The sequence below is a fragment of the Cupressus sempervirens genome, chromosome 1, assembly GCF_028749045.1.
Source record: "Cupressus sempervirens isolate cs-2001-9-10 chromosome 1, ASM2874904v1, whole genome shotgun sequence".
Classification (NCBI taxonomy): Eukaryota; Viridiplantae; Streptophyta; class Pinopsida; order Cupressales; family Cupressaceae; genus Cupressus; species Cupressus sempervirens.
Window position 1 is genome coordinate 771,697,825 of NC_143118.1, and position 25,088 is coordinate 771,722,912.

At 38.4% G+C, this 25,088-nt stretch overlaps 1 protein-coding gene across 1 annotated transcript in view; it reads right to left on the reverse strand.

The window, feature by feature from the left end:
* The window catches only part of HEXO1 (beta-hexosaminidase 1), a 163,773-nt gene that overhangs the window by 101,513 nt on the left and 37,172 nt on the right, over positions 1 to 25,088 (reverse strand). The window contains exon 10 of the mRNA XM_089789825.1: positions 2,101 to 2,201. Within this exon, the coding sequence (XP_089645951.1) occupies positions 2,101 to 2,201 (101 nt within the window). The remainder of the gene's footprint in view (positions 1 to 2,100; positions 2,202 to 25,088) is intronic.

Genomic DNA, 25,088 nt, shown 5'->3' on the forward strand with positions numbered 1-25,088 from the left:
TCTCTCCTCATAAATTTATGCCTCTTCCCTTTTTTTTCCAACTTACAATAGAACTACTTCTCACAAAATTCATAACCTCTTCCTTTAATTCTTCAAACTCTTCGTAAGTTTGTATCTCTCTAGAAAGGGATTTTCTCTATCAAACAATCTTTCCTCTCAAAATTTGCACCTTCGCAAATTCTCCAAAATCTTCTATTGAATAACTTTGATGTCAAAATGAAATTAGAATTCATCTCTTAAATAGAAATGTGGTCCTGAACCTACTAATTTGGTGATATTTAGGAAATTGCATTAAATTTTCTTCCATGTTGTCGTTCCAAGAGATATTCTCTTAAAAGGCCGCCACTTAATTTAAAGTTTCTATTGTTCTTAGAAGATACTATTTTGAGCGTTTAACTTCTTCAAGCTTCATCCATGGGCACGTGCTCGAATGGGTTGGGTTTTAAATATTCTGGCAATTTCAAATGTTTTATCAATTAAATATTGGACATAAAAAATTTACAATATTTAATTATTATTTCCAAACAATTCCAACATTTATCTCGATCTCGACTTGGAATTTTCTTTTTGAGTTCTCTTTTAACAATTTTTTTTTAAAATCCATTGTTTCCAACCTTTTCTCCATTGGGCGTTATTGGAGGCATTTTGAATTTTAAAATCTAGGCAAATAAATCTAATACTTTAGGCCATATCTAATTTTCTTAAATTTCAAATCCATTAGATGGTCGCAAATAATTCTCTAACTTAGAACAGACTTCGATATCCCAACGTATTTTTAATCCTTCGCCCTTTTGTGGTCTCGGGCACAAATGTGCCATAGTTAAGGAGTTAGTATTTTTTTCACTTCATGAAGTGTCAATTCCTTTTTCAAAAATATTACCTTAGGTGTGGTTCATAAAAGAATTTAACATTCTTAATCAATCCTTTTCTTGTGGATTTTCTCCCTTGGGTGTGAACTAATCATGGAAAAGGGTTTTAATATTTCAAACATCATTTGATTCCTCTTTATGTAAATCGCCATAGTGAAGGACATTTTAATCATTCATGTGTATATTTGTGCTAATAAGCGCATATTGACCATAGAAAAGGACATTTAACCTTGGGAGAATTCCTCAACGATTGTATTTTTGCACTCACAGGCACAAACAAAGCCTTGTGATGATTTTTCCATTTGTGCAATTTCGTACTTTGGAAGAAATAACGTTCCAAAACGCATTTGGTAATTGGGGACAATTTCATTGTATTTGAGTGCAATTCCTTTTCCTTGGAAATTTGTGTTGTTGAGTGCAAATTAGACAATGTTGGGGATTTTTGCACTTGCAAGAAAGTCCTTCCATCTCCCATTTTGGCACTAGTGGGCACACATTGCTGTTGGTGGAGGAACTTAATATTTTTCTTCGCAAAGCTAGAGCCAGCTCAAATGGATGCATTCCTTTCTCTGTAATGGACTTCACAAATCTGAAACAATTCCATGAATTCCACATTTATAAGCACATACAACCACTTTAAGAGAATTAGGAAGTCGGAGGCGGATTCCTTAATTAAGATGAAATAGCACTTATGTTGGCTAATTAAGTCCTGTGGAAGATTTTTGCCCAAGTGTAGTTCCTCATCTCCTATGGATTAGTGCTATGGAGAACATATTATACTATGTGGAGGATTTTAAGACACCCAAACAAATTTCTTTACCATTTGTAAACTGCTCCTCTAGGTAGGTTTCAGATCTTATAACAAATTCTCAAATTTCTCTTGAATCCTTCTTTAATCTTCTTCTCATCTATAACTAGGTCCTTTCATCTCTGAAACAAAATCTCTATCCTTGCTGTTGGGCACAAATTGGAGATGGCAGAGGTCTACATGTCTTTCAAAAATTCCTATGCACCTGTTTTAGCACTGTTGAAGAAGTGGAATCACTGAAAAAGCTTCACCAAAGATATTAAAGGAGGTTAATCTTCTTCTTCTCTACTGAAATGGAATCTAAGAAAATTTGCTTCAGCTTGGAGAACACACATTTTATGTTCAGAAGTTGGCATTAAAATGATAACAGACAAAAAGGAAAGATAGCACTGAAAAGTAGCTAAATGGAAAGAGGAAAATTACCAGCAAGTATGCTTGCAATCACTTCAAATGTAAAGTTCTTACTAACATCAAGAGGCTCTCTACAATCAGCAGATGGCCATAAATCAGGGTAACCAATGCCCCTACATTGCAGGAAGTCAACACAAGTGGGTGATGAGATGACAAGTTTAGAAAGATAAATAATAAGACTGTATATATAATTTAGTTTACAAGCAAACACCCTTTAGCAAGCACAAACATGCAACACTATTAAGGAAGTGATTGATAAACTGCAAATTTAATAAAAGCCAGGCCATAGATCATGTAGTTTATGTAAAATAGCAAGTGATTACATATCAATACTTCAGGGAAACTTGCACTCTGTACCTCAAACTCCAGTGTCAAAATGTGTATTAATCAATATGCACAGTGTTACAACTACCTAATAATTTCCTTATCTTTATAAGCATAGAATGGAGTCTCAACCACAGATCTCAATATGACTCATTCTTGTATCAGAGAAGAACAAACAATGCTGTGATACCTAATATCACATCCAACAATATCCTTTAAAAAAATATTTCTTGAGATACAACAAAAATTGGAGAATTTCAAAACAATATGTCCAGGAACATTTTACGTGAGATAAATTAACTTAAAAAGGGCATGCCTAGTCATTCCTGCAAAAATACTAGGAAGTAGGCACAATGTTTGATTAAAGATTATTATAACATGGAGCCAGGGGTGGGGCTGCAACACTGTAAATAAAGTGGTCAGTCTTTGAAATAAACAGTAGCAGGTGATGTGGTGGCAAGGTGACATTCACCAAAAACAAGAAGTCAATCCCTTCTTTAGTATATAATATGACAGTGTAAGGACAACCCGTTATATTATCAGCACAAAAAGTAAACAACAGAATGACAATTGAGACCATAATTTGCATGACACAAACCGGCAAGAGAAAAGATGAGATTTGAAAGAACCAAAAGAGAAAAGCTAATGAAAGGTAAGACGCAATTAAGTATCTTAATAAAGTATAACTTGATATGCTTGGTCTCACATTTTGACAAATCATGACAGCCTTAAGCAGTTAAAACTGCACTTTCTCCTTGCATTAGTACATGTGAATTTCCTAGCATGACTGCCTGAAGATATCTTGAATGCTCTCTTGCTACAGCACTAGAGCTTGGATAATTCATCAGAAAGTTGTTAATTAAGTCCATGAGAAATTTGGTAGTTAGTGTGGATATCAAATTAGATAAACCTTTAATGCAGGATCTCCTAGGTGGATCACTTAACACGGATCCATTCAATAGGAAGGTGCAACTCCTGCAAAATGCACAAAATGGGAATACTATGTTATCATGCATACGCTGATATTACAGGGAACAATCTCCATTGAATGATGGAATTGGATCATAGGGTAAATATAGAACTAAATGGAAACAATCTCATTCACATATACAACATGTTTAATTTTCGGTGCGCAGCTCAAATATTATAGCTTCAATTCTGGCATTATGAGTTTAAATGGAGCCAAACTGATCTTTGAATCCTGTAAGTTGAATTATTGTCATTGAAATTACAAATGTATCTTCAAATCCTTGCGACTTGGACAAAAGGGAGGAATGAATCACTTTCTCATAGCTTGAAATTCTCTTGTCAACTTTTAATCTTACTAAGCTCCTATGTATGTTTTTCATGTTTGATCTTTACATTTCACAGATTGTTGGTCTAATGGTAATGTCGTAGACATCTGGAGATGGGTAGAGTTGCATAACTTACTGGTCGTGGGTAGACTCAAAAGACAATTTCTCTGTGAAAATGATCGCATAAATCTTAAACACAAATTTGATGTTTCAATTGAAAGTAGCCTAGAAAACTACATTTACGTTTTACAACCATAACTGTAACTTTGACCATTTTCTTTGCTTAAGCTTTGAATTCTGAAAACAAAACCATAATTATTCAAATAAGGATCAAGAGGTATTCCTAGAAACTTCTTGCTGTTGAAAACTGGGGCTGCCAGTTGAAACACAACCGTGCGTCAGTGACTAGTATTGTTACTAGATTACTTAGTATGGTTCATCAATCATTTCATAATAATTTGTATCTGATTACACAAATACTTTGCTGCATTAGGAAATAGTGCCTTCGCACTTAATCTTCCTAGTTACACAAACAATTTGTTGCATTTGGAGTGTTTGTCATTGAACCTAATTATCCTAGATGTCCTCAGATTAGGAATTTAACATGTATGTAGCATATCATAACACATTTTATTATTCTAAAGAATACACTACTAAGTGAAGATTATGACAAGGGCCAATAACCTAAGGTTTATTGTGCTTTTAAGAAATTTTGCACATACCTTTCACATGGTCTTGTGTGTGATCTCTTAATGTAGGTGTTTTGAATAAATTGACAAAAACGTAAGGATACACTGTGGGGTATATTATCATGCAGGGTAAAAGAATTAAGATTCGCCAAGGGGGTGTTAGCACCACATAAGATAAGGAGCTCCTACCTTTCAAATCATACAAATTTTCACGTAGATATTTATAATTTACCTACTAACTTCCTCCATTTCTCAAAAGTTTGATCATATACCCGTTATCATGTAGCCTTCTGCCTAATTGTACCTACTTTGGTACTAAGAAGCACTAAGTATACCATAAGTTAATGTTACAAAAGAGTAAAATGCATCATGAACCATATTGGCAAGACTTCATAAAGTCTCTCTGATAGGAAGGTTTTAAATGCAAAGGCAACTTCATCAAACAAACATGACATATCTGGCAGAGCAATAAAAGGTCACGCCAATAAAATCACACTGCGCCACAAAGATGAAAACACATCAAGAGGAGAAATTAGTTCATCAAAACTATATGCAAGTCACTTTGATATAGATGAAACCAAGAGATTTGGATCTGAGGAATTGCCTCAAAATTTACCCAATAGAGAAAAGAGAATAAACAAAAAAAACTCATTTAGAAGGCTCATCAGTGTGACATATGAAATCGAGAAGGCTTTTCTCATGAGTTGTCAATAACATGAGTCATGGCAAAAAAAGAGAAATCTACAAGATTCTAAAAAACTAAAGGTAAAATCTCATCAAAAGGACTTTATTGAAGACTATACAATAAAGAAACCCTTCATATAAAGAATGATTATGTCGAGTAGATATAATGTATTTGAAAGAAAATTCAAGGATCAAACCAATCCCTATAGATGATATTCATTGCGGGGGCAAGATAATTCTTTGACCAACAAAACAAGACAGTCGACAAAGGGATGCCATAGGGCAAAGTGACTTTTTGTGTCTCTTCAATAAGTGTTCAGGTTGAGTAAATGACTCATTGATGAAACTAATGAGACTTCTCCCTGATAACAAAATTTGTTCCACTGATATAATTTTATATTAAGGTAGACTTTGGCCATATCAAGGAGACTTTGGCCATATCTTTCTGACCAAAACTTCATCAAGGAGACCAAGGGGGATTGTCTTATGTCACTTTGATGTCACAAGACACTCTGATGAAGAAAGCTATCTTGTCATTGCAAACATATCAACAAGACTTTAGAGGAGTCTTTATGATCACAAAAGTTGTAAATTATCTCATTGACATTGGGAAAATTAGTGTTAAGCCTCTCAAATCCAGTGAATAGTGAAAATTAGCATCAGCAAGACCTTATGTATCGAGGGGGCAATAGTATATTGCACAGATCACATGAGTTACATCGATAGGCATATAGAAGAATGTGCTAGTATGTAATGTCGATTGAGACTTTGATAATGTATAAAATTGCATTGATGCTAAGAACATTTGGTCTCCCCAATTAACAAATTTTGACTTCCTTGGCAAGACTACTATCATCAAAGTAGTGTCCCTCGAGTCTCTCTAACTAGAGTCAGACCGATAAAGGCGACAACATTGACATCGTTGGAGAGAATTTTGAATGAGCATCCGAAAGTGTGTGAAGGTGAGATAGGGGCAAGATATATCTAACAAATTGTTGATATTAAGAGTCCTCTTTCACTTCCCAGCAAACAAGTCATATAGATAATAACAAGGACTGGGATGGCATCAGAAGGGCTTTCGATACCTTTCTCCAAAGGTTATCGATAACATGTGAGCTTCAAGACACATCGGGGAAATAAGTTGTTTCAGAAGAAAATCGATTTGGTGCCTCTGAAGGCATGAGTCACATCGATACAAATCAACAAGGGAGTGTCTTGTTTCTTTCTCTCAAATTTTCGAGATAAAAATGGGAAGAAACAATCTATGAGGGACTAATGCTTTCAATGAGACTATTAAGTAGTCATGTTGATCCATTCACTAGCAGTGAGAATTCAATTGAAGGGAAATATGAAATCGGAAGGACATTTTAGAGGTCTCAGCGATCAAATGAGATTTATAAACAAAAATGGCGTCAATCCAAGGAAAACAAATCAGAATGAGATTTAACTAGTTCCATCGATGAAAAGTATCAAATCAACACAACATTTGAAATTTCAAAAGAACTAATGATCAGTATAGACATTAATGGCTGCATGGGGGAACTTTATATAAATAAATCAATCAAATTAAGAGAATCACAGAATTTATACACATTCTGAGAATCATAATTATAGAGGAACAGAGGCAAAGTTGTTGAATTGGTGAGCACTAAGATTGTTCCAAGATTTATTGTCCAAAAAGTAGCATACTGGCTCACTCTGAAAATCATAATTATTCTGGATAGATTTTTGCATTAGGGTTTCAAATATTGTCCCTGCATATAGAATAAAAAACAATAGAGAAAAGCCCCAAAGAACAGCCAAGAGACATAAACAAGACACAAGAAAACAAGAACTAGAAGTTAAGGGACCAAATAAGAGAAAGGCAAACCAAGATATCCTTGTCTAATTGCCTAGTTTAGGACCTAGGTCTAGGAGACGTGTCCAATTAAAACCAGATGATAACAGATTAGAGGATAAATAAAAAGATGAAGGGGATATCTAGACACTAGTTAGGGGATATGATATGTTCATATTCCAATATAAGAGAGAGGGACATGGTCCAATATTCAATCCCTGGAAGTTCAACTTAGGGAAATTGGTAGTTCCAAATGTTTTCATGAATGTCGACTTGCTACAACTCTTGGCAAAACACTATAATCCGGCAACTAGAGTAATTTCCAATGTTTAGGGTAAACCACTTTTACCTTTGACTTGGATGAACCTCGAGGAGATCGTGAGATAAACCATGAGGAGATCATGAATGAATACACCAAGATGGATAACACTTATAAAAAAAGGTAGACATTGCCCATAAACAGAGCTAGGGTGAATGGAAATGATCTTGTCAAATTTGAGGATAATGAAAAGCCTTTGTTTCATGTAGAGAACTATTTAAGAAATATCTTCAATGCACCATTTATTCAACTGGTCGTGTCTTCGATATGAATGCCCTTGAATTCATGTCTATTGTTACAATGGTAATTGTGGCTGAAAGCCTTCATTTCATGTAGAGAACTATTTAAGAAATATCTTCAATGCACCATTTATTCAACTAGTCGTTGTCAGCGGACTAGATGGTCCCGGTGGTGTTTCTGTAGCCGACGGAATGATTGTCGTCGGTGTTTTGTATTTTGTAGCCGACGGGTAAATAGTTTGTAGCAGACATAATGTTTGTGGCCGACGGACTCCTCCGGGAAGGTTCGGCGGATAGTATTTATATCCCATCTAGGATCATTGTAAATGAGGAATCATCTTTTATTACTGATACTATGAAGCATAATGTATGTCTGGCATATGCGAATATAATTCTATTGTTCGTGTTCCTGTTCATTGTCTGTATGCATTGTTGATTTCTTACCAGTACGGTAAACATTTGGCGCCGTTTCCCGATGGACCTGGTACGCAGGCAAGCGGATGGAAATTAAATGCCGAATCTCTTGAATAAAAATAAGAACACGGTGAAGGATAAAGATGAGATTCGTGCAACTCAAGCTAATTTAATTCTGGCACAGCAGGCAGAGCGCCGGAGGAGATTCCAGAAGATTGCTAAAGGAAACCGAAGCGCGGAGGAATTGTTGGAGGAGACTCGACAGCGGGTGGAGTTGGTGGAAGAAGCACAGGAGGTGTTCTTGAAATTGTGTTCGCCGAGGGAAGAGAATTCAGACGGAAGAGCATCAACTCGCACGGCTCGGAGTGCTCAGGGAGCACGAGCGTGGAGTGACCTCTTCCTCCGGGATACACTTCCACGGGAGACAACTTCAGAAGATCCTTCTTCTTCACCAAGGTTCACAGCTGTTGAGACCTCCGGTGTGGGAGTTCAGACCGTCAGTGTGGGAGTGCAGACCTCCAGTGTAGGAGTTCAGACCGCCGGTGTGGGAGTGGAGACCTCCGATGTGGGAGTTTAGACCTCCAATGTGGGAGTGCAGACCTCCGGTGTAGGAGTTTAGACCGCCGGTGTCAGAGTGCAGACCTCCGGTGTGGGAGTTCAGACCTCCGGTGTGGGAGTGCAGACTGCCGGTGTGGGAGTGCAGACCTCTGGTGTTGGAGTAAACAGTGCCAATGTTGCAGGACCCAATAACGCCTCAACCAAATTCAGTTGTGATGGCGGGACCCAAAGAAAAGCTGCCGAAGTTTGAAGGCGATGGTACAGCCGACCCCATCCGACATTGTAAGGCATGTGAGACGATTTGGCAGGCAAATGGAATCACAGATGCCAATGAATGGGTCAGGCAATTTTTGGCAACCCTACGGGGTGTGGTGATTGATTGGTTTTTGGATACGGATACACAAAAGCTAAATAGCTATGATAACATTAAAGAGGAGTTCCTAGTGGAATTTAAACTCTTGCGGGATGATAATGAAATCGTAGCAGAGATTTTCAATACCAAACAGTGGAAGCACGAAACTATCCGCGTCTATGCCAAGAGATTAAAAGACTTAATAAACAAAATGGAAAGCAAGCCAGTGGACGGATTGCTGAAAAGATGGTTCGTGGATGGCCTACACTCGAAGTTGTGGAGGAAAATGAAAATTGTGCCACCGTCGTCATATGCGGATGCATATAACAGAGCACTGGACCTTGAAAGTGAGGAGAAGACAAAGAAGAAGAAAACTTGCTCCTCTGATTCTGATGATGACGAGCCTGCCGGAGATGATAGCAGCGACGGCGAAGGGAGCAGCAAAAAAATTCGTGCCCTACAAAAAGATATGGTTCGCATGATGGAGTTTAAAAACATGCAGAAGGAGCCAAAAGGCAGTGAACTGTGGTGCACGGAGTGTAAGACCGATGGTCATACTAAAGGATCGTGTCCAAAGAACCAATTTTGTGACATTTGTCAGATCATGGGCCATTCAACAAAAGAGTGCCCCTTTAACATGAGGACAAGAGGATCTCCGCAGGTGCTTCTCACACAGGAGGCTTCCCCGTCGGGTAGTAGCGGAAACATGAATATGGCCGATGCTACATCCAAAGGATACAGGAATAATAGCAGAGGGCAAAATAACAACAATACAAATAATAACAATAATAATGGGAGCCGAAGTCGAACTCAGTATGATGCAAACGGACGGTCGATCGTTCAATGCCGAGCATGTAATTTGTGGGGTCATTTTGTGCAGGATTGTACAACGGCAAACACACCAAAATTATTATGCAGATGATGCGGACCCGGCGATCACGAAAATTCCAAGTGTCCAAAGTCTGGAGTAAACTTGATCACTGTCGGCACGGATGTAGAGGAGGTTCTGACAATTACACAGAGGCAAGCGGAGGAAAAGAGGAAATTGGGGGAAGCGCAGGTGTAAATTGCAAAGGCATCGTCAGCGGGGATATCTCAGTTGAAGGACATCACCGGCACCTTGGCAAGGAACTTCGCAGAACAAAACATTGTACAACAAATCTTACAAACGGAGATACCGGTCAAGATAAGTGACCTTCTCACAATGCCCCAGTTACGGACAGCCATTCTGAATCATACACCGTTTTCGAAAGCACCGGAGGACATAGGAAGGAACACTAGGGAAGTGATGACAACAGACCCAATGCTGCTGGCACTCACATCCGGACGGCATCCGGCGGTCGTCGAGATGGGGATTTTGGAAAATGTTCTGACAAACACAATTGTCGAAGACAGAGGGTCCGGCATGAATGTGTTGCCGAAGGATACTTGGAAGAAGTTGGGAAAGCCAACACTGTGGCCACCTACATTCCAGTTGCTCACGGCGGACCAGCACGGGATCAAACCGTTAGGAACCTTGAGGGCGCAACCGGTTACCATTGGTACGCAACCATTTTTATTGGATTTCGTAGTCATTCCATTGAAAAGAAAAGGATATGATGCTATTCTGAGATGGGATTGGTTGGTGCAAGCAAAAGTAAAACATGATTGGAAACAAAATACCCTATCAATGAAGCGCGGAGGCAAAAAATTCATAATTGACCTGCACACACAAACGGTAGGTGAGGAGGCAGCATCGTCAGACTCAGAAGGTGAAGGCGATAGTGATGACGAAAGAAATGACGACGAAGGAAAGAGGAGAATGGAACCGGACGAAGAAGGAATATTGAGACTAGACGGAGGATCGAATGACGACGCCCTGGACTCGATGAATGGCCTTTACCATTGGCAAATAGAAGACTACGAACTCTTTCCGAGTTGTAATATGCTAAGGGTCGACGAAGGTGAGAAAAAGGAAAAAAATGAGTGTGGAGGAATATAGAGAAGCAGATGACGCAAAAGAGGTTACGGCTGAAGAAGGGAAGGACATACAATACAGACCTAGAAAAAAGAAAGATCCCACCATTCGGTACACGGTGAACAGACCACACAGGAGGAAAAGAACGCATCGCACCATAAAATTACTTGAAGGGTACCAACAACAAGGAAATAAGCTAGATGCGCGACAATCGTAGGCACAGTGGGCGATGGAGGTAACACAGAACAGACATAAGGTGTGGCATGACAAACTCAGTAGGTTTCAGCTGGGGCAATTGGTACTCAAGTACGACGGTCAGGATGAAATCAAACAGGAAAGGTTTAAGGCAAGATGGGTTGGACCATATTAGACCCAAGAGGTCAGCGACAATCGGGTGATAAAATTGGAGACATTGGACGAGCAAGAGGTGCCTCCGATAGTCAACGGATTTAAATTGCAAATATATGGTACCAGGAAGCCTCCGTCGTTGTCACAAGATGGCCAACTGACTCCGTCGTCGTTGCAGAATGGCAACGGATGAAGGCGAAATTGAGGTACCTCTGTATTTTTATTTTTGGAAAAAAAAAAAAATTTGAAGTTGAGTAGGCCTGCAGGTAACTCTCTGTGGGAGCTGGGCACATGTCCGCGGGAGACTGTCTCGCGGGCAACTCTCCGCGAGAGATTGTTCTGCGGGCAACTCTCCACGGGAGCTGGCCCGCGGGCACATGACCGTGGGAGACTATCTCGCGGGTAACTCTCCGCGAGAGATGGCCCGCAGGTATATCTCCGCGGGAGATGGCCCACGGGCATATCTCCGCGAGGGATTGCTCGGCGGCCTTCACGCAGTGATTCTCTTCTGTCCGCGAGGTTCTTTCTCTCCAAGTTGTCCGCGGAAGCAACCCGCGAGGTTGTTTTAAAGCAGTATAATCAAGCTTTTTCCGTCACTTTGCTCCCAATCTTTCTCAACTTTTCTTGGCGCCATGACGAAGCTGGTTATAGTCTAACAAAACTCTTGGCGCATTGGCCAGCATGTATGCGATGCATCCTATGGCTGGAAGCATGGTGTTCAAATCAAAGGTTCACTCATAGAGAACAGTCTTCCGGCACTTGTCCGCGGGAGTTGCTCTGCGAGCCTGGGAGTGTGTGTTCGAGCAGGAGATTCGAAGTGTCGGGAATGAGAAAGGTGTGTGGAGGACTGAAAAAAATTTAGTTGGAGGCGTCAGAGGATTGGAATATAGGAAGAAAGAGGTGTGGGCAAGCCTGGAAGCCGCATGAGAAGATAGATGGAAGCAGTCAAAAGTGGAGTAAAAAACAAAAAAAACAAAAAACGACGACAAATTTAACTTGTTTGAAATGAGTAACGGATGATGCCAAAGGGAAAGGGAAACATCAGTGGTTGCCAGGAAGAGTGTAGAATCGGTAGAAAATGACAGAAATGGTGTGTTCCGTGCATTTCTGTGTGGGTTGCGGAGTGCTAATTTGGTCTTGGCGCTGCCCCAGGACCCCGCAGGGGCGCTGCCCCTCGACCCCACCGGGGGCGTTGCCCCCTGGACCCCCAGTCGTTGTGGATATCATTCGTGGGAGTCTAACCAGTTGAGAAGAGTTGAAGTTGCTACAGGCATGGACTTTCTGTGTACCAGAGGCACTAGGAGTAGGTGTTGGCCGGGAGGCTGTCTTGGTGGATGCGTAGAGAGCTCGGGAGGAGCTAATCATCCAGTTGGAGGCAGTGCAGCGACACTTAGCTCAGTGGACCCAGTGTTGGAAGCAGAGAAAGCAGCACAGGTGGCTATCAAGGTCAGCTTGAGGAGACAGTATTGTGTTAGCAAAGGCTACAGATGTAACGGGATGAATGTGGAAGTAATATGATAGAAGCAGATTTTTTTGTTGTAGTCACTCTGTTAATGTATTTTGTTTGTTAATTTGTTTCAGATATTTTGTAATTGTTGTCTGGAGACGACTTTTCTTTTTGGGGGGGATGGTGTCAGCCGACTGGATGGTCCCGGCGATGTTTTTGTAGCCGACGGAATGATTGTCATCAGTGTTTTGTATTTTGTAGCCGACGGGTAAATAGTTTGTAGCGGACATAATGTTTGTGGTCGACGGACTCCTCTAGGAAGGTTCGGCGGATAGTATTTATATCCCGTTTGGGATCATTGTAAATGAGGAATCATCTTTTATTATTGATACTATGAAGCATAATGTATGTCTAGCATATGCGAATATAATTCTGCTGTTCGTGTTCGTGTTCATTGTCTGTATGCATTGTTGATTTCTTACTAGTACGGTAAACAGTCGTGTCCTCAATATGAATATCCTTGAATTCATGTCTATTGTTCCAATGGTAATTGTGGCTGATGTGCAAAGTCATAATGCTTGACCATTTTGACCATTTGATTAAGCTTCTTACACAGCGAGGATGATTGATATAGGATTAAAGACTGCCAAAAGTAACCCTTCTTGTATATACTTCAAACATTACTCTATCCTAGTGCCCATGATATTGCATGTTAGTCAAGAAATTGTAAAGTGGTCAGAAGAACTTAAAATTGTAGAGAGGGGTGATGTGAATCAACCAAGACCTGTATAAATGTGAGCATCAGTGTATGATAGCAGATATGCTAAGTCCAATTATGTATACTTCAAAGAATTATTTGTTAAAACATTGTACAGATTATTTAGTCACCCTTGTGATTAATCATTATCCCTTGAGATCAAGAGGTTTCTGAGACCTCGTGAGTATGATGAAAACAGAAAGTTAATCATAACTGGGGGGACTGGTCTTCTTTCAAAGATTGCACAATGATCAAGGTGTGCAGGTAGGTTTGAAGACACCCCTTTCCTACTTCCAAGACTGTACCAAACAGGAGTGGCATATTTAGAGATTGTGAGGCAATTGGACAACTCTAACTTAATGAATTTGAGCTCATATGGAAACAATCACTTGTGTCAGGTATGCTGCTCTTTGGAAATTTTACTATGGTTCCCACTGATGAATATGATCTTAACTGAGACAAATTGGCACATTGTAACATTAGGAGTGGAGCATGAAGGGAAAACTTTGATCTTGAAGGTTTTCTTAGTGATATCAGAAAGGAACTTTGAGTGGATATGTTTATCTGCCAGTTGTCCATGATGATCTCATAAGGAATATGGATCAACAAGAGGCAACACAAACCATAAATAATTACAAAAATGAAATGGAGCAAAAGTGGAAAGAGATGCAGGAAGTTAAGCTTCCTCTGTCAATGAAGTGTCTTCTGATGAAGATGCACCACAGGCTGAGAGAGATGTTCCCACAAGTCAGTTTGACCAAATTTGTTCAGTTGGGAATGAGTACCACACTACTTTAAACAAGGAAGAGGAAATAGGTGAGCCATCAGGCAGTTCTGCTGATGATGCAAGACAATTGGCTTACAATGAATTCATTTCAGATAATGACTTCGCTAAAACTTCAGAATTAAGATCATTTTTGTACAAGGGAGGATTGCTTAGGAGAAGATTACAACTATTGTTGAAGAATATGGGATATACAAAACTCTACATTGATGATTTAGAGATTGAAATTGAAAAACGTACTAGTAAGGATCATCATAATCAATGTGAAAGCATGTTGGATGTTTCTAAAGAAGCTTACAAAACTTCATGTCATGAGAAAATGTTTAATGACTTAGCAACGCCCTTCCCTTTGCACGCAAATCAATGAAAAAACGAGTTTGAGATAGATGATGAATCATGTGTTTCTTATATCAGCAACTTACATGTACATGATAGTGATTTAGAGGATCAAACAAAGATGGCATTAAAGGATGATGACATTCACAATGACAATAATGAGAAACGTGCTTTGAAAAGGCAGCTGAAAGTTACTGAAGATATGATTGTTGCAGCCTTAGTATGCTATGACAACACTCACAGGACCATTGAGGACCTTTATAGGAAGGCACAAATAGGTAAGAGGCAAATGTGAATGGGAGATTCTTATGTAGCTGATCTAAAGAGGGTTAAAGTAGCCTTTGAGTCTTTGAAATCAGATTATTTATGTTTACTTACAAATAGGGATTACATCTTAAAGGTTGCTAAAATATATGTTAAATAATTGAGGGAAAAAGAGGATATGGTTAATAAGCTTAATTGGAAGCTTAATATTGCTTAAACGGCTTTGGATAATACATGGGTTTCTCTTCATGAAGCAGAAAATCAGATTATTTCCACCAAACAATTCAGGGAGTATGAGATCATAGGAAGGCATGAGTTTTTCCAGGAAGTAATTAAGGAAATTGATAGCATTCAGCAAACTTGTGATTTGGATAGCTGCCCCAAGAAATTGATGGAACCATTAGAATGTCAAGATGAGATGCAAGTCATTCAGTTGGTTGACAATTGTTTATTTGAGATGGATGCTGATTTGACTTTTGATAGTCCACCTTTTGAAGTTGACGAAGAAGATCCCACCAATTTACATGACAAGGATGAGTGTTGCATCCCAATTTTTGGCTCAATTTTAAATGTTCCTTTATAGCTGTTGAGGCTTCATGTGAAATTTAGTGGTTGGTTAAATTAGTTATTCATTATGGTTTCATGTGAAAATGAAGTGTTGGTTACTTGTTATGATCTCATGAAGTATTGGTTAATAATTACAACAATATATGAATTGGAAATACATGGCTAATATGATCAAATGCTATGATAATCTTGACTTCGTAAAATGATGAGCAATATGTTTTTACCATGATAAATTTTCACTTGCAGTAACATGGCAAATGGGGGGAGCATTGCTAGAAAAGAAATTGGGCATGGGACACCACCTACCATTGAGCCAGCAGGTATGAGTCTTGACCACCATGGGTAAGGGAAAACGGCTAGGTAAGCAAGGGAACACCAAGGGACTATCATGAGCTAACTGGGTCAACAGATTTAATAAGACAATAAAAGTATTCACTTGAGCTTAAGCGAACTAAGAACAACTATAATTTATGTTAGTAAGTAAGCTATCATTATAATAAAACATAAGGAATAAAAGTATCATTCCTTCCTAAGTCAATGTCTTATTATTATTTCCATTTTATGATAATGGGTTTAATATTATTTCAGATCGTTGGCCCTTTGTATTAATTTCAACTTTTGGCATTATTCCAATGTTATTATTATTACTTCTTGACAATAGTTTATTTCATCTTAAGCGGCCATATTTCTATATTATTTCATTGGCCTTATATTATTTCAGTGGTCACTTTAATACTATTGCCACATTGAACCGATGACCATGTATCTTGTAACTCTTGCCACCTTTGCAATCTTGCTCGTAACTAAGCATGCAGCCAAGAAGGCTAAGTCTTTTGTGCAGTTGTTCATTGAGCGCATACATTTTTTTTTCCATCTTAGAAAAGCATGCCACAAGGAACAGAGACACTACCTTCTCTCGCTCTCCTTTTTTGCTTCTCAATATTCCTACGGCCTTGGTACACCTTTCTACGGGAATTGCTTCAATCATAATTCCATATTACGGTGCATAGCTGATCATTGCAACTATAGCATTTTGGAGTTGGGCATTTTGAGCATTTATCAAGTGTTCATACTGTGCAAGCCGACCAACAATCAGGTCATGTTATTATCTTTGTTTTGCTTGTGAATATGTGTTTCAAACAAATTGTGAGGCTTAGCAGAAGCTGTTGGAAAGATCATATAATGCTATTGTATCAAATATGAATGAATCGATGTTCACTCCTTATGTACACACTGTATGAATGTACCGAACTGTAACATCTCTCATCTAAGGAAAATTTCTTTCAAAATCATAATCAACGACTGTGCAACTTATACAGGGGTATTTGAAATATACTCCCTGCAATAAGAGATATGCACCTTGTAAATCAAGATTTGTATATGTTTCTCATTTCAATACCATTGTATAATGACAGGCCAGAATGGTGGATGTAATGGCTGCAAAAATAAGTGCTTAGATATTTGAAAGAAACTATTTTTTACATGGCCAATGCCAGAATGGTAGATGTATTGGTTGTACATATGAATGCTTTAAAATTTCAGATATCTTTTTGCAATGCCAATGCCAAAATGACGGATGGATCAGCTATGCATATATTGCTTTTTAAATTTAGAATTCCTTCATAATGCCAAGGCTAATTGGACAGATTTATTGGTTGTAATTATAATTATTCATACATCCACCCGATGAATCATCCAGGAAGACATGTATGGTCGAGATGAAGGGTGTGAGATAGGAATCATTGAATTATGGTTAACTCTTGCATGATAAAAAGAAAAGAACCATCAATAACTCAAGCAAGTAATTGTGATTTGTTTAAAAACCTGTGTCATCTCATGGTAGTCCATTGTATAGGTCTTGTTGTCTAGTCAAGCAGTGGGTTGACAATTTAGCACTAGGATGCTCAGTGGTTGGATAGTGGCCAAGCCTTATTCCCAGGATAGGGAGGGTCTTTCTCAGTAGAGATTGTCTGAGGATATTTAAGGGTCCGTGGTTGAGAGATTAAGCCCTTGCCAATGCTTCTCCTCTTCACTAGATGCCAAGACTTGCACTAGACAGAGATATGATATGCATTCAAATATCTGCTAGTAACAGGTATTTTACTGTTATGAATTTCCAATTTCAAGTTGAAGATGTGTTAGATGGTTAATATCATTTAATCAGTTATTTTATTTCCAGGTATTTGGTTATAGTCGTTGGTTCTCTTTCATCTAAATACATAAAGTAGTTGTGTAATTGTCTTCATGTGCTTATGAAAAGTAGTGCATCTTTATAAGTAGAAAAGATCTCTCTTCCATTAAGTAACGGTTGGTTACGATGGCAATTATATTCATCATATTTGTTGAATGAATTCTCCTTCAATTGGTTAAGATTTTTTAGTTAAACTGATTATAACCTTTAATATCTTCCATATGAACATGTAATATAGCTGTTATAATTGTGTTCTCATGCTCATGAATATGAAATAGTATTTGTCCTGAAATTATGCAATAGTTGTTAGCTAATTCTAGGAGGAAGGGGATGTTACAATGAGATTGATTGCAAGATTTGGGACCCAAGTATATGCACTAGTGTTGGGATTTGGTTATAGGACTACAACAATGGGGTGATTTCCAGAGAAGATTGTAGGAGGATGCACATTTATTCCCAAGATCGGATGGATAGACAAATTAGGAATACAAGAGTTAGCATGAAGGCAACTATGCGTCATGTGGAATAAGTTGAGTTGCTTCACTATTTGAGACTTGACATAGTTATGCTTAGAGTACCGCAAGAGGTTGCCGCAACAGTATCTCTCAAGATGACATGGGATCTATGGATCATAGTGATAGATGGGTTGCATTCTTATTTTCTATACCACGACATGGCAGGTTTTTTGTACCACGACATGGCAGGTCTTGACTTCAGAGTTACCAGTATGGACCATTGAGATGCTAGTAGATGGATATGGGATCCTAGTATTGGTTTATGGACTCATGATTACTTGAGGGAAAGCAATGGACACTGTGCATTATGTGGACTATGTTGAGTTGCTTCACTATTTGAGACTTGACATAGTTATGCTCAGAGTAGCGCAACGGATAGCTGCAACAGTATCTCTCAGGATGACATGGGATCTAGGGATCATAGTGATGGATGGGTTGCATTCTTATTTTTTGTACCACAACATGGCAGGTCCTAACTTTAGAGCTACAGTATGAACCACAAAGATGCTAGTAGATGGATATGGGATCCTGGTATTGGTTTATGGACTCATGATTGCTTGAGGGAAAGCAATCTCAAGGGGGGAGAACTATAATGTCCCCTTTCCTAGAACAATAGAAAAATTAATAGACCAACCCAATTTATATTAATATTGACTATTGAGAACTTAAAGCAGAATTTTTTAAGTCAATTTAATATTAAGAAGGGGGTTAATAAGAGACGAAATGGCAAAAGGACAAGGGCTAGGGAAGCTGAAGAGTCACAAACTAGATCTTTAAAAGATGGAGTTCATTTTGAGCATGGTTGGATTTGGATATTGTTTTCAGTTTTCCTTTTGAGGAAATGGAAGCTTAGCTTTCTGTTTCATGAACCTGAGGACAAACACCTTTAGGCTCTTCTTGTGAATGAAACACAAACCCAATTCAGCCTTGTGGTGGATTCGAGACGGAGTTCACATTGTGCATACAAGTTCTTTTTTGGTATTTCCAATCAGACTGTAATACTAATTTAAGATTGGATTTATGCGTGTTGTTGTATTGCTGGTTTATAATACAATAACAAACTTGAAGTTGTATTAAAATTGAGTATTTTAATGAGCATATTGATTCATTAGCTGGTTTATTTTGCATAACTTATCTGTTTATATTCGAAAAATTATTCTAAGATAAATTTGGGAGAACTCCCATTCAAGATATTGCAAAAACAACAAAAAAAAATCATGAGTTTTTTCCTTCCCGGATTTTTGTGCCAACTACAATCTGGAAAAATTGGGTGAGTCCAAGAGAAAAACTCATTTGCAAGACAATAAATGGCCTACTGCTGGAAAATGGCAGTTTTTATTATGTTTTTGGTATGCTCTCTTGCTCCTCAAGAAATAAAACCCCTCCAAACATTTTACCACTTAGTTTGCAATAATTTTGCACCAAGGAGTGAATATTTGAAGCAGAATTTGAGTGAATTTCAAAGGCAAATTGGATTTCTAGATAGGTCTTCTAATTGCCTTTTTTTTTTTAACATTTTACTTCCTTTTTGTTGCATCTGAGCATTTTTTGTATAAGATATAATGACTTCAATAGTACACGATCAAAAAGTCCATCTAATAAGCTAAAACAATACAAAGTACCAGAACTATGATCAGGACGATCATTTTTCTCTATATCTAATATAAAAAGAAAGATAGCTATATGTCCAACCGCCACAAACACCATCACTATACAGATATTTCTATATCCTAATACAAACAGGTACATAGTAAGATGTTACTCAGTCCCTCCTCTATCTACCCAAGTCACCCATCCAAGGTGACCTCCTGTCCATTTCATGACCTTGTCTTCCTAATCCATCTATGCATATGGGTAAACGACTCTTTTAGCAATAGGGACCTGGGTTGGGTCAGTGGGATGGTAGCCAAAAGAATTGCTAGCATAGGTTCTTCCGCATTATTAGTCTGCCTCTCTCTAAGAAGGTTCAGATCTCCCATTAAATTTTCTAAGGCTATTTCAGAGAGGTCCTATTGCTTGTTACAAAGAGTGTAGATCCCTTTTGTCTTTCTTTAGATATATAGATCAGCAATGTCTTGCACTTTATCTTCAGGAGGTCCTGTGACTCCACGATCACATCCTACAGCTTCAGCTACCTTCGGTGTAGTCGTCTGACCAGCTCATCACCTCATTTGCTCTTGGGTCCCCGGCCTAAGGAACAAAGCAGCCCCTTTGCCACTCTTTGGGTCACACCAAGTCTATAAGACCTCGCAAGGGGTACACTTGACAACACCACCCTACTTCCAGCTACTCTTTAAGATGGTGCGGAGCTCACCCTTGCCCAAGGAAGTACGCCTTGGTTCTTGACTACTTCTCACCTATGAGTAGTTAGTTGGTTTGTCTTCCTTTGGTTTTTGTTCTCTTTCTTTCTTATCTTGTTCTTTCCACGAACATTGTTTAGTGTTCCCACTGCTAGTGATTGTCTCTATGTACGCTTTTAAGTCCCTTAGACCCTCATGGTCTCTTGTTGGATATTAATAAATTTATTTTATCTTATCAAACTGCAATCTCTCCTCTAAGTGTTGTTGTGAGGTTTTCACACCATCGCCCCAAAAATTTGGGGACCCCTTTTTTTTTTTAATCGCCTTGGTAAATTTTTGGATTGTCCAACAATTTTGATTTTTTGAGAGTTTTGAGCCTTGGACACCTTTAGGCCAATGGGGAGAGGCTTAATTTATTTTCACCCGCTTTCAACTTAATTTTCCAGAACAACCAATTTCATCCTTAGGCTAGACAAAATTTTAAAAGAGCAATGCTTGGCAAGATAAAATTGTAACATTTGTACTTACACGATTTCTTTTGAAAATTTGGATATAATTGTGTAAATTTGGATAGTTTTCAAGAAATGAAATTTTGTTAGATTTGAACTTTTTTTGGAAAATCTTGAAATTTTTTCGGTGAGAAAATTAATTTTTGTTATGATGAAAGCAAATTGCAAAATCAATTTTAGACTTTAGAGAAATAATTTTATTTGTGTTAAAAATTTAAATTGCTTGGCAAAGTCGATTTGAGTTGAATTGCAAAAATATTGGCTTTAATGAATTAAAATTGCCTTGAAAGCTTTTTAGCCTTTAATGAAATTGGTAATTTAATATTGAAAAATGGCTTTTGGTTAGCCAAAATCCGATTTTAATGACATATTAATTACTAAATCCTCATTAAATGGAAGTATTTAACACCCCCAAGGCATTATTTAATTTCTTTTTGCAATTTGGAACTAATTGACAATTTTAAAAAGTAAATTTCATCTTTGACAAAGTTAATATTTAGCTAAGCATTTTATTGGGGGCCATAATTGTGCATTAATTATTATTTTTCTTGCTCCCAGGGTCCCAGTCAGCTAGCTAGGAGGGAGTGGCAAGTTGGGTATAAGAGGAAACCCCTTTCCTCTTTCTCCTCACTTTTCATTTTTTCTCTCAATGATGTGAGCAATTTTGCAAGAGCAGATTTTCTTCTTCCTTGGACAATTTTTGCAAGGGCAGATTTCTTCTTCCTTGGACAATTTTTGCAAGGGCAGATTTCTTCTTCCTTAGACAATTTTTGCAAGGGCAAATTGGTATTTTCCTGGGATGATTTTTTTTGCAAGAGCAAATCTTCACTCTTCTTGCTTGGCAAATTTTGTGGGAGCCGAAATTTGTGGAAGATAAAATTCTGATTTTCAATAGGGGCTGCAATTTTCTCCTAGAGCTAGGGCCTCAAGATTTGCAAAGGGTTTGAAATTCTCGAACTCTAATCCTAAATTTGAAAAAGAAGATCCAGCTATTTGTAAAAGTAATTTCAAATCATTTAGAATTGAAAGGAGTCCTGAAGCTGACTTCCTTCTTTCGTTCTTCTCTAAGGATTGTCTCCCTTGGTTCTTCTTGCATTCATTATCCACCACTTTACCATCTCGTAATAAGGCGACGAGTTGGTAGATGTTAGTGCAAGCAAGAACTCTAAGGGAACAAACACTAAGAAAGACAGAGGATATGATGCCCAAAACAACTTTCTTCTCGAAAATGAGGCGAATAACCGATTCCAATGTCAGTACAGTAGACATGATGCAGCTAAAGGTAACTTCAAATCATTTAGCGTTGAAAGGGGTCCTTAAGCTGACTTCCTTCTTTTGTTCTAGTCTAAGGATTGTCTCCCTTGGTTCTGCTAGTCTAATTGTCCGCCACTTTACCATCCCGTAATAGGGCGACAAGATGGAGGATGTTAGTACAAGCAAGAATCCTAAGGGGACAAACGCTAAGAAAGACAAAGAGGATATGATGCCCAAAACACTTTTCTGCTCGAAAATAAAGTGAATAATCGACACCAATATTGGGAAGGACAATCCCCCTTGGCAAAGAAGATATACAGAAGGCGGTTGCACATCACAGCCCAAGCGTCGACACTTCCATTTCAACCATGATGAGCGACGTCAGGATGGTGCTTGATTTTGAAGACATCAAAGAAGAGGATATCAATGAGGCAAAACTTGGATCAAGAATGGATGAGCTAGGAAAGGTTGCTATCAAGAAGAAACATTTGAACACCCTTTCCTCCTTAAGCGCTTTCATTGGATTTGCAAAAGAGTATGAGAAGGATCACGAGAAGACACTACAAGCAGCAAGCAACATGGTGAAATCAGCTGAATTCAAAATGAAGTATACACCTTGTCCTCCCATGGAGAAAGTCAATGAAAGGCTAGTTGAGTTCATTGCCTTAGCTAAAAGAATAAAAGAAAGGGGTAAAACTATATTAGAAGATTATTTAATTTAAGCCCAAGTGGCAATTCCTCTTTCTTCTAGAATAGGACAAGTGTCTATTTCTGATTGGCCGCCATTTTGGTGCCTTCTCATTGGTTGCCACTTTTACACTTCTTCATTGGTCCATTGACGAGGTGGCGTCTTCTCATTGGCCGATGGGGTGGCAACCCTAATTAGGGTTTCTAGGATTCAATCTGAATCGTCGGTTTTGCCTTTTGATCTCTACCGTCGGTTGTAACTTTGGCATCTATAAAAGGCCATTTGCTCTCATTTGTAAGGGTCGGAGAAAATTGTTGCATAAGATAATGCCAAAATCGCTTTCTTTCTCATTGTTGTGACTTGCATGGTGATTAAGAGCCTTTGGTATTATTGCATGGTTTCTACTTCCAAATAGTTAGAGTAACATTTGTGAGGGAGTTATGTTGGAGGATTGTTGCCATAATACTATCAAAACTGTTCCCTATTCATTGTTGTGACTTGCATGGTGGATATACATGATCATTTTTGGTGTATTGCATGTTTCTTTTCATCTCTCAAATTAAAGTAGGATTTCATTTCATGTTGCTAGAGTAGAAGTAGATGGTTAATTGTATCGTGATGTTGGTAGATGTCTAATAGGGATCAATACTAGACCACTAGCATCCTAGCAGCTGGTTGGGAAGCCTTGTGTGGTAAACTAGTTCATTTTTCCTTTGAATCATTGTATATGTGAAGGTGGGGCCGCTGGTTAGCTTTCATTAGATTCGATCTTCGTCCATTTGCTAACCTTTCCATTCATAGGAGTAGGAGTAGAATAGTGAGCAATTGAAGGAGTAGGAGTAGAATAGCGAGTAGTTGGGTAGTCGAATTTCACTCTAAGAAAGTTAGGAAGGTAGAAGTCATTAGAACCATTATTGCCTCCTCCTCGCCCAATCAACATTATTTGGCGCTACATCCTCCACCGTCACCGTCACCATCAACATCACCTGGCACTCATACAAAATCATCACCATCTCACCAAAAGCCCAAGTCATCCTCAAATGAATAGCGTAAGACCTCCTATGTGATTACCAGCAAATCACATCGATAAAACTGTGCGAGTATCCACGAGTGTAAGGAACATTGGAGTTATTCTCATATCCTAGGAGCAATAACTTTTCAAGAGAGAAATTGTATGTTTGATACTCCGTATCAAATATCCAATTACTAATATGTTATGTAGTGGTACAAAACTCACATCAACAAGTGCCTAACCCAATTGTGTTCATGGGATATCTCCCATCTTCCTAATCTGACCCTGCAAAACTACAATAGATCTTCAAACTTCTTCTGGCTCACCCTAATGGTGACAGAGACCTGCAAATCAATATTATGCATAATGAGTCTCCTTTAAGACTCAGTGAGAAATCTAACCTGACCATTAAACAAATTTAACTTTTAATCTCTAGTACTCTCCTTCATCCTGATGATGGATCATTGTGTGTGATCTGAAACGTTGATGATAAAAAAAATATTCACACAATCAAACTCTAGAAAACTGTTCTACACATTGTCATTCCTATATTTCCAAGTATTTCTATCGAAAGACAAGATAAAAAAAACATTACAACATGTTTTAAGGCTTGGGATGCATTCAGAAATCAGCTCAATTGTACTAATGTTAGCATAAATTACAAACCCAATTAGATAGATACCAGATTTCTCTAGCAAAAATGCAATTAAAGAACAGGTGTAGCAAAGTTTCAAGGACTCTACAGAAGGTGCAGAGATTAAATTCTCCATTTGGTTGCTTAATAGGAAGCGTATGCAAGATTAATCTCCACACAAAAAAAATTGGGGATTCCACCAGCCTACACCAAATAGAATCAAACAACTTCCAAAAAGCAGGGTCTTGCTTACCCACCCACTCCCCCAGCAAGAATTGATGTGCACAACGATATCATCATTGTCAGATAAGAGGGAGTAAATGTACTTAGCCTTAAAAATGGGAAGGGTTGTGCCATTAGGCCACTTAAAAGACAAGAAGCTTTCATCACGAGAAATACACTATTTAGCAAGGTCAAGCGACCTATAGGCATCCTTGGAATACTAAATATTTTCTCCATTGGCTGGGGGAATATGAGCTTGTTGACACAAAGCTTCCCATCCAACAAGTTGTCCATTGTTAATGTTGTTAGAATATATAGTCCACCAATATAACGGGGGGGGTTGTGTGGTAGAATCAGTTATCCAACTAATATCACAATTATTCAACTAAAATACATTACCTTTGGACCTAGTTCCAGTTCCAATCATCTTACCATCCTTATCCTTGATAGTGCAAGTCTTTTCTGTAAATTGCAATTGATACCCTTTGTCCACCAATTGTCCAA